This window comes from Opisthorchis viverrini (assembly GCF_000715545.1).
Source record: "Opisthorchis viverrini unplaced genomic scaffold opera_v5_9, whole genome shotgun sequence".
Lineage (NCBI taxonomy): Eukaryota > Metazoa > Platyhelminthes > Trematoda > Opisthorchiida > Opisthorchiidae > Opisthorchis > Opisthorchis viverrini.
The window spans coordinates 522,753-533,081 of record NW_008751665.1 but is presented as its reverse complement, the minus strand read 5'-3'; the positions used below and the strand labels follow the sequence as shown (position 1 = coordinate 533,081).

Here is a 10,329-nt window from a genome sequence, read left to right as displayed (position 1 = left end):
ATGACAAAATGGAACCGTGACCATAGAATTTTCACCTGAATGCTTTGGTCTGTGCTTCTTTCTCTACTACCCCATCACCAGTTGACGAAACTGGAGAGTCTAGAACCACATGGTTTTTAGCTTCCGCTGCTTCCGATGGCCTTTGAAGTAAAAAAACAGGTTCGCAACGAGTTTGCAGAAATGGAAGAAACTCACCCCAATACTGGCTGGAATCATGGACGGAGCCCAGTGGAGCAGGTAGTGATTCACATAAAGTACGTTGGCCGCGTGATCCTCCGGCAAGGTGATGATTTTATACTTATAAGAGACGACCCGTTTCATGTCCTGCAAGGGGAAGCCAATTTAGACGGTAGGTGATGAAATTCTCAAACTAAATTTTCAGTGCTTCAAACAAAAGCAAAGTTTGCGACTGAAATTATTTGCTAATTCTTATTTCAGGGGTCGACAAAATGGGCTAATTTAAAAACTAATGGAAAAGACATCACAGTGAATAATATAAATGTCGGCCGATAGTCTTCCGAAAAAATCCACCAAGAGCTCTTAACCTCTAAACTGACAGGTAATGGACCTAATCTCGTCCTGACTGGTTAAAGTCACAACTTCAGGGATGAACGGAATAATACGGAAGGGCCAAAACTCTTCAGTGATGGGTCTACCACAGAGTTTGTTAGAATTATATTGTAGAATTTTTCTGACCTTAGTCTCGAGTGGAAGTCCGACTATCGCCTGCGGCTGTAGACAGCTGATACATGCAACAAGGTCTATAACTCAATACAGAGCTTCGACTATGGGGTTAAACTAGGCGATGGTAACTAAAAGGTTCATTTGTGAGACAGGTTTGGTGTACAGGACCAAAGAACTGGAATTCAGAGTTACACAGCTACGAGCGTATTTCTCTCCCATGGGTCTTCACGTGGGACTTTCGCTAAAGTCTGTCACGAAATCACTCATTTGCTTTCTGGATACCGGGGCTGTTTGCCCAACGCAAGGATGTTTCATGAGAGGCGGCGAAGCGCATCGGTAGTTATTTTTACGCACACAATCAACTTCATGGTTCGCGCCGATTGGATGAATTTAAGTGGACATCGAGGTGTTCGTTATCGGTTAGGCGGCTACAGAGGCATTCATTTTGATAGCAGTGTCAACATCATGCTTTAAAAGAGCCAAGTACAGGGATGGTTTGTCAGAACAGACGAGAAAATCAAAGCCACAAGCGGAAATAGGGCAGTGAAAGTGATTAAAAACATATAAGACTCACGCTTAGCATTTCCCGGGCTGCTTCGCTTCCGCCAACAGCCAGTACGTTTATCCCCGCAACACCAACAGCATCTTTGAGCGAACGGAAAGGGGGTCGCACCTGAATCATTGAAGTTGCGTATTCAGGAAACGCGCGAGCGACAGCCTGCGCTCCATCTTCATTGGTATGGCTTGATATGCCGACAATAATTTCTTGCCCTATGCAGACCAAGACAGAAAGACATTAGATTTGAAAGTTTCGTGAAGAAATACCGTTCACTACTGCTTGTCACTGAACTGAAGCGAAAGTTTAGGTACATCGAATATAGTGGGTCCTTTCACGCCCAGTTTTCAGACCTCTTGCAAATCCGACATAATTGATGGGTTGGCTAGTCCAGTAATAAAGATCGGAACAAGTCTAAAAGTGTGTAAGTTGCGAATCAGTCAACAGTTTTCGCTCCTTATTCTCAGTTGCCATTTAGAAGCACAAGGGGTTGCTTCTAGTATGCAGGACCCAGGTCTGTTTTGAAATCAGCTATAAAAATAGTGTATTGGTGTTAACGTCTGGAGGGAACCACGTCAACAATGGATCCGTTAGATAATTTGGTACGACCGGTAAGCCATAAACGCTATTATGAATATGAAACTGACCTGAACCGACCGTTATAACGTGTCCCACCATTCAAAGACAGACATGCTGTAAGGCTTCCAGAAGGTATAGCATTGTTGTGTCAGGCTAGCTTTCACTCGTAGGGCAGAGTGGTCTCAGCAATTATCAACTCGACCATCGAGCATAGGGTAAAATGAGCGCACGTGGCTTTTATCTAGTTGTTTACGTGCTTCATCTTTTTGTTGAGATAAGGGTAGAGCTAGCTGGGCGTCGGAGATGATCATTTTGATGCAACAGAGCGACCGATTGTGTGCGTGGGCCAAGACTAACAGTGTCCTCAATTACTGATATTCTATAAAGATGTTCTATGTAAGACAAACGGAAGGGACCTAGAAAATCCCGTCTTGCTGCAATTCACTTTACATCACAAATGAAATAACCATTGTGAGAATAACTAACACATTCTGAACCAATGAACCTGCCGAGTAAGAAATAAACGTCTACGGGCAGAAAGCGTACGAAACTACACAGGATGATGCAACACAGCTGGCTCTTTTGAGACCTCTCTGTAAGGAGCTCAATAGTAAGGAGAGTCCACAGTAGCGCTTGTGATCGGGACTTTCGAAGGAAGGTCACCCCCAAAGATGGGTCCAAGCGCCCATTCCCCTGCCGCTTTATACCCGAGGAGCTACTGTAATAAGTCCATCCAAAAGGAACAGAGACTGACCTGTGAAGAGCACGTCACTTCCTTCAACTTGGGCATTCTCTGTATTCAACTCGACAATTTTCACTCCGACTTCCTTTTTCAGCGTCTGACGTATCAAGTTTACCTGAAGACTCATTACAATGAGAGCAGTTCCCTCACCTCGCCTTGTCGATGAGAACCGTGAGGATTGCACATCAGTGCTGTTCCGTTGATTATCACGGCTGTATCATCCACCTTCACACACTCAGGATGTCGCTCTTCAGCTTTCAGTTCCAATATATCAATGCCTATCCGCCGCAATGTTTCCACAAACTCCGTACATTCATTGTGTAACTCTCTCAAAGATCCTGGATTGTCTACAGTCCCCTTGTCTGCACGGAAGGAGCTGAACGAGTCCGGAATTTTGCTGACAATAGCATAAGCGTATTGGAAGGCCATTATTCAGATGTAAGGGTAGGAAGTTATCAGAGGTGACAAAATTCGGCCAGGCTACAAGGAAAATCAGAGGAACCGCTGAACGAAGTGAAGAACCATCAGGTAAGATAGATAAACATTTCGAGCTTGCCTACTTTACAAACTGCACACAAAAATATGGCAGTGAATGTGACACACGGGGTCAGAAATTACCGCATAAATAATTGCTGCGGAAACAACATATACAGTTCGAGTCACTAACGGTGCTGCTATGGGCGCCCCTGAATCGTCCCTCCATCAAGTAAAATACGATGTTCCTTTTATAGTTAACCCCAGCGCAGAAACCTGAATAGTACCTCAAAGAGGCCCACCAACGTCCTCGGCCCTAAATTACTTGTTGATGAAGACTGGAGCGATTCTACATCAACTTCTCCACCAAGGTGGACCAATCTACATCCAACTGGGTCATGACTTTCTGGTTTCAATCTCAACACATGGGCAAACAAAACCACCATTAAATGGTAAAACGACCAGGGAGCACAACGAACCACACCTGACTGACGCTCTGGGGCTGGCGGTGCCTGTGAGTAATCAGTAGTCAACAGTCATTCTGAACAACAGTGAAGCCAGGAGAACTACGAGGGTAAATCACCCTCTCAAAGTTAACTGGGTCCTAGCAAGAGAAACAGTTCAGTTTGACTTCAATCTAATAGTTCTAACTCGTCCTTCCTCTGAGAAAGACAACTCCGCTGCTTCCAGAAATATGGATGTGCCAGACACCTGCGAAAAACAATCCGCTGTCTTCAAATCCCTACCACAGACGACAGTACAACTTGATCCTGAGACCGCCTCGTACTACTGTTATTCGACCGAATCGGAGCACAAGCCCTGTTGAATAGACTGACCACCATCATACCCTTTTGGCATGCGCCTTGTACCTTCAAAGTCATGCTTCAGAACATGCAGTCCCTTGCAATTCAAGGAGAATCACTGAAGATTTTGGAAAATTTCACGTACCTCGGTAGTTGTATTAGCTCTGACGAAAATGTGTCGAATGAAGTCAGTGCAAGAGTCTCAAAGACTCAAACCACGTTTGAAAATTTGCATCATTTGGGGCGTCAAAAAGGCATATCACTATATCTTAAGGGTCGCGGGTACCAGGCTACAGTAAGGGCTGTGTTGTTGTATGCGTGCGAGACATGGCCTCTGCAGACAGATGGTGTGAGGCGCCTTCAGGTTTTAGACCACCGATGCCTCAGAAGCGTGGCTGGAGTCGGATGGCGTCAGCGTGTTAGTAACGAGACGATTAGAAAACGGGCATTTGGAAGGGCGGTAGGTACTTTAATCGGGGACAACATCCAGCATCACCGAATACGATGGCTCGGTCATGTGCTACGCATGCCGAAACACCGTGTACCGAGACGAGTGTCGTTTTCTGTGCCTCCTTCAGAATGGCGCAAACCGTGAGGTGGACAACGGATGACTTCTCAGAAGGGTATGAAAGAGATCGCACAGAGTTTGGGTGTTGTTGGTATTGTACGCCTTCCAGGGTGGGGTCCCTATGATCCCACCCGTACTTGGCCGGAGACGTTGCAAGAAGTGGCGGCTGGTCGATATCAGTGGCATTTCGTGCAATCAATCTCTTTCCAGATTGTCTGATTGAGTACTTGGAGGTGTAATACTAGATGGAGGTGGTAATGCTAGTGCTAGACTTCAGCCACTGTATGTGCAACCCAAAGACAATATATAATCTCGTCTAATGGTAACCTGTAAACTGGAACGAGGACAGCTCATCGATGAATTTCTGCAGGAAATGAATTCGACTGCATACTGTTGCGGTTTTCAAGCGTTGGACGCTCAGATTGATCAGTTTATCCGTGTTATCTTAAGCAAGAACGTTCAGTCGCATCCAGCTTGACAGTGGCTTCTTGAGCGCGCAGTTGGTTTCGAGTAGGTTACAGGTCTTTATCGATCGTTGGAAACGGAGTTTTTCTGATGGCTACCGTAGATACAGGATGGTCGGAAAACTACGCAAATATCACTAGACAGCCGATCCTCCTCAATAACAAATTATGTGTATCTCCACTGCATCAACAAGCACCACAGTGGGTCAAATTACGCATATATTGTCCACTAACATATGTGCTATATTCGCGCCAAACGTTACACATTCTCCTGCGCGTCCTGTTGTACTTCTTGACCACAGTTTCCCGAGACTTCAATCGGTGGGTGAGATACCAATCAGAGGAATTATGCGTGCTTTTCTGTGTGCTTTCGAAGCCGCCCACATTGACGGTCCACTGCTAACTGAACAGCTCTGTTTATTGTAAACCTATCGTATGACAATTAATGCTAGGAGGACTGCCTCCAAACAAATACACTTGCTAAAAATTGGTCTTGCACACTGAAACCTTCTTCCTTTCTGTTATATCTTCTGATTCGCCAATCTGAGGTATATGCTGCCGACCCGCTCCAATGCCTAGTGCCGGAGAAAAAAGACTCACAGAAGGGAACACGACAGCTATATTCCGAACAAGCGAGTACGAGGGCGTGAGTGCGTGCGAGTGCGAAAAGTACAACGATCTCAAGCTATTTATTGGAAAGACGCTATGTGAACTTAGTCCAATTGTGACGCACACGGTCTTCCTTTGATGTGAGGCTGTGGCGTGCTACATATTACGGGGGCGTTGTCTGACCTTGATCAACGCTGACTCGCGCTGTCTGGGTTTGATACAAGGCTGTGACGCGCTGGATGTTGAGGTGGCGTTGTGTCTGGTCAACATCTATCGGAGCAGAGAGTCTCGGTGGATTTCGGGCATTCACTGTTTGCTTTCAGGAGGCTGACCTTTCTGATACCTCCATTTCAGCCTTTCGTTCACATCCATTTGGACTGCTCGTTTTTTATATTCTTGTTCATTTGGATCCATATCACGGAAGGGTTCAATTGTTTCCAGTACAACTCCCTCAAGATCATATGTTTTGTCGAGTCCGGTATAACTGACAAGTCTGACCGATACATCAGTAGAGATCATAACAGTTAGAAACCATTATTCATTACTGATGTATTGCTGTCAATGATGACAATGATAAGTCTGACCCATCAGTAGAGATCATAACAGTTAGAAACCATTATTCATTACTGATGTATTGCTGTCAATGATGACAATGATAAGACCTAACTACGAAATCATGACATCATTCCGTCGCACACTGAAGGCCTAACTGTTAGAAATTCAAGAGGTTGAAAGGATGGCGTTATTGGGCAGTCTCGTTCTTCAGCAATGGCTCAAGTCTTGGTTAGAACTGACGAAAGATGCGACAGACGAACGGCCGCTGACTTAAACCACTCAATCAATCGTTACACATATCTAAGAGCTTATCGATTATCAAGAACAAACAACCTGGTTCAGAAGATTTCACGTTTTACTATGCTTCGTCTACATAGCGCTTACCATCAGATGCCCGTACAAGGGTCCGAGCGGAAATTTACGGTTTTTGAGGCTTGTGAGAATCCCAATCGATTCCTTCGTATTTCGTTGTGGTCGCTACTAGCGTTTCTGGAAGATGAAACAGGTCCGCGATGCATCAACGATGACATCCATTGTGGTTAAGCAACGCCGAGTATAACGGAAGCCATCATCAGTTTCCGGAAGTCACGATGAAATACACCATTACATTCAACGACTGCGTCACTGGAACTCGAAAAACAACCACATTTGGATAAGTATCTTTAGGGCTGACCAGTGCGCTGCGGTCGTTTCTTTTCCATGATGATCATGAATCACCATAAATAATTGTGGGAAGGTCTGTGAATTATGCCAAGTGTGCTCCCCGGTTCTCGGAAAGAATACATCCTTTGGTTCATAACAGCACCATCGCTCTCCAGAAATACCTAGGGGCGTTTAACCATTTAACACAAGGACTGAAAATTGCAACGATCCTCACAACGGATTTTGTGCCCCAAAATCAGTAGAAACAGATATCTCAAACGCTTCTGTCACAGCAACCTCAGACCAGAATGATCGATCCATTGATTTCTTTCCGGGACTCTACTGAATTTCCCGTTCGGAAGAAAGCTCATGCGATCATCCGAAATGTGCGCTCATCCCCCGGGTATATCCCTCCAACTGACTAACGATATTCCATATTTATGCATGAACTGAAACTGAATAGTACAATTAGGAAGAAGGAAGTCAATCTATGGAGGACTGAATTACCCTCATACGATTTAAATATCGTCTACAGACCCTGAGACATAATTCGCTGGATCACACTTCATTGCATGCGCCCGGGTCTGCCACGGATCCAGTGTATCCCCAGGAATTTCATGTTTTGCTTAGTCACTATAGCATTGTTCGAATGGCTCATTATTTGGCTATTAAAAATTTACGTTATTCGAGTGACGACGCTAAGTATGCAATTCTTGTTTGTTGGGCCTGTGCCGGGACAAGACAAAGATTTTTTCACGAAGCCAATTTCAGATTTATCAAAGCTACTGAACCAACTGAACGACTTAGTGTGGGCTGTCAATCACCTGTCCCGTCAGTGAATCGCATCAAAGACAACCGTTGGTGAGCATGAGGGTTTTCCGTGCTCAGATAAGACATCAGACAATTACTGATAGTTTTGGTTGACCATTTATCACATTTGACAAGTCTGCTTACATCCTCACCATAATCGTCATTGATATTGACCAAGTGAGGAAAACGGTGTGAATAAAGAATTGAAATGGGTGAGCCTACTAGCACTTCGTATCGGCCACTTATAACAGGACGCGGCTCATCAGACATGAAAATACCTGGTACGTACCACAGGCTCTGTAGTTCTCCACCCAGGCGACAGTTCAACCTTTGACCTCCGGAGTGGCGTAATGGGATGTGATTAGTCGTTTGAAGGCCTTAGAGAAATCTGGATATAATATGGTCATGCAGGACCATCCCCTAACACTAGTTCGCGGGTCAGAGTGAAATGGCTAGTTAGATGGACGCGAGAATGGTCATCGGTTATATCCCCCAATAATTTGGAATCAAGCATTACTTGCGGTTGGTTGCTAGGTGAGCTTTGTCGACATCCTTATGGACAGTGGTAACAACTTGCCGAATCCAAGCTTTCGAGAATTTTTCACCGGAGTATAAGCATTGGTGGAACGCACCCATTGGGTCTACAACTAGTACGGAAAACTCTCCGTGGCATAGGAGGAATATATCATCACCACACCACCATTGTCATCACAACACCAGATGAGAACACTGGTGCTTCACTACCATACAACCGTGAATTTGTTTGACTCAAACCCTGTAATGGAGTGTGGCAGAGAAGGAGGGCTTAGCGCCAGTCTACTGCAGAAACCGGAGGTGCTTACATCTTTGATACTCATTCGGACTACGTGGATAGAAACCGACAACATGAGCGTCCCTGATACCGGTTAGCGCCATATCGTTTAGCGTCACCAGTCAAGCGCATGGAGGGGCAGGTAGATTTATTCCTGAAAAATGAACAACTCCACAACTTCCGAAATACCCTTCACTGCATTCTGCCACATCCAGTTCTGTCTACCTGTAGTCTCCTGCTACTCCGAATTAGGCACGGAAAACATCAATCATTTCGGCAAACAGTAACTCAGGGTGGACCATACACGATCCAACCAGCTAGGCTTATAGTACTGGGTAGATTCTTTGCGTGAAGCACCAGCTGTTTGAGACAGCCCAGTGGTTAAGTAGCGAAAGTAATGACAGGAGGATTTGCGGTCCAATCCAGACTCCAGCATCTTGGATGCTCTTGTCTAGGCTTGGGCAATCTCTCGGTATCCCAGTCCCCGATCCTTCCTTTGGGCGGTATGATGGATACTCGCTGGAATGGCGTTACAGCTGAACGGTTACCGAAGACCTTGTGAATTCGCTAGGTATTAGGCAGAATCCCATACAGGTGCCGACTTACCACTGGCAGTTAGGCGCTGCCACGGCCGAGAAGCCTATCCCGCACACCATTGGCCAGAAGTCGGGCTGTAAGTTTGGAACCAACAGCCAATCACGGATTAACGGATTGATACACAGGATCGAGGTTTTGCCCAAGTTTCCCTGGTCGGTTTTGTTCTTGTCGTTCAGCAACTGTCGTTCACCTGAAAGGCACAAGTGAGGAGAGAGTGTCGCACTGCTCTTTGTGTTCTCAGCGTGGGGCAGTATGCTTGCCAGCGCGAGGATTCGCATAAATAAATGTTTAGTAGTGCTTTGAACTGGGCTCTAGGAGGAGCGTGGACGACTGTCGGATGAAGGTCACTCCAAGCAGCTACTACCCGAAATGAGAAAACATTTTGCCCAATGAATGTGTGCGCTCTGAGCCTGAAAATCTTCTTACCATGTCCCCGCCATGTGTTTGCTGGGTCAACGGTGAAAAACCTGTCGGCCAAGATTTGTTCAAACAGGGCATAAGTAAGAATTAGGTCCTCTCGAAGGTGGCGATGCTCCAGGGGAGAGAGATCAAGCATCGCGAGACGGGTATCGCAATCCACAGATTTGAGGCCGGCAACAATTCTATAAGCGGCTCGTTGGACACGCTCAATGAGGGTGACGTCTTTCATGCGTCCTGAGTAGACAACTTGGTTGGCGTATTCCAGGAGCGGTCTGACGTAGGCCCCATCGAGTATTTGGAAGTCCATGCGAGTAATACGGGAGAAGGTGCGTCGGATCATCCGTAAAAAGGAGAATGCCTTTTGGGCCGATTTCTCATGGTGCAGTGAGAATGACAAGTTTGAGGAGACCCAGGTACCCAAATCCTTTTTGGCGTCTATCCTCATGAAGTTTTCTGGTCCTTTCTCACCACTCATGATAAAGGCATTCGCGAAGTCTCCGCTGAATGACATACGGACACACTTGGTCATTCAGAGGAAGGTGCCAGTGCAACGACCACTGCTTGGCAGCGTCTACATCCATTTGGAGGGCACTGACATTGGAACTCAAGCATTTCAAGTTGTCCGAGAAAAGTAGACATAAACTTGCAGGAACATCTGGGAGGTCGTTGACGTAGATCAGAAACAGGAGTGTTCCCAGGACGGAGACTTGAGGAACTCCAATTGAGACCGGCGTTGAAGTAGAGTAGGTCGAGCCTATTCTCACTCGGAATGATCTGCCTGATAGGAGCGCCTTGATCCAGTGAAGAACTTTCCCATGAATCCCGTATAAATCGAGTTTGTGGATAGTATTCCCTGTAAACCTCAGACACCACTGTTGTGTCACTCGTGGATTTCCCGTTCCTATCCTTCAAGGAGAACGCGGATGGCTTGTTTCTGCGTCGATGTTTCATGTAGTTGAACAGCACGTTTTTGTTTTTCCGAGCGAGGTCTAGGATGGTGGCATGTTTTCTTATG

At 45.9% G+C, this 10,329-nt stretch overlaps 1 protein-coding gene across 1 annotated transcript in view; it reads right to left on the bottom strand.

Moving 5' to 3' along the window:
• T265_00853 (hypothetical protein) overlaps positions 1-9,789 on the bottom strand; it is a gene marked incomplete at both ends in the record, with an annotated part of 18,348 nt that extends 8,559 nt beyond the window's left edge. Inside the window, 6 exons of the mRNA XM_009164748.1 lie at positions 196-324; positions 1,259-1,455; positions 2,574-2,676; positions 2,712-2,958; positions 8,904-9,084; positions 9,321-9,789. Of these exons, the coding sequence (XP_009163012.1) occupies positions 196-324; positions 1,259-1,455; positions 2,574-2,676; positions 2,712-2,958; positions 8,904-9,084; positions 9,321-9,789 (1,326 nt within the window). The remainder of the gene's footprint in view (positions 1-195; positions 325-1,258; positions 1,456-2,573; positions 2,677-2,711; positions 2,959-8,903; positions 9,085-9,320) is intronic.
• Positions 9,790-10,329: the final 540 nt, after the last annotated feature.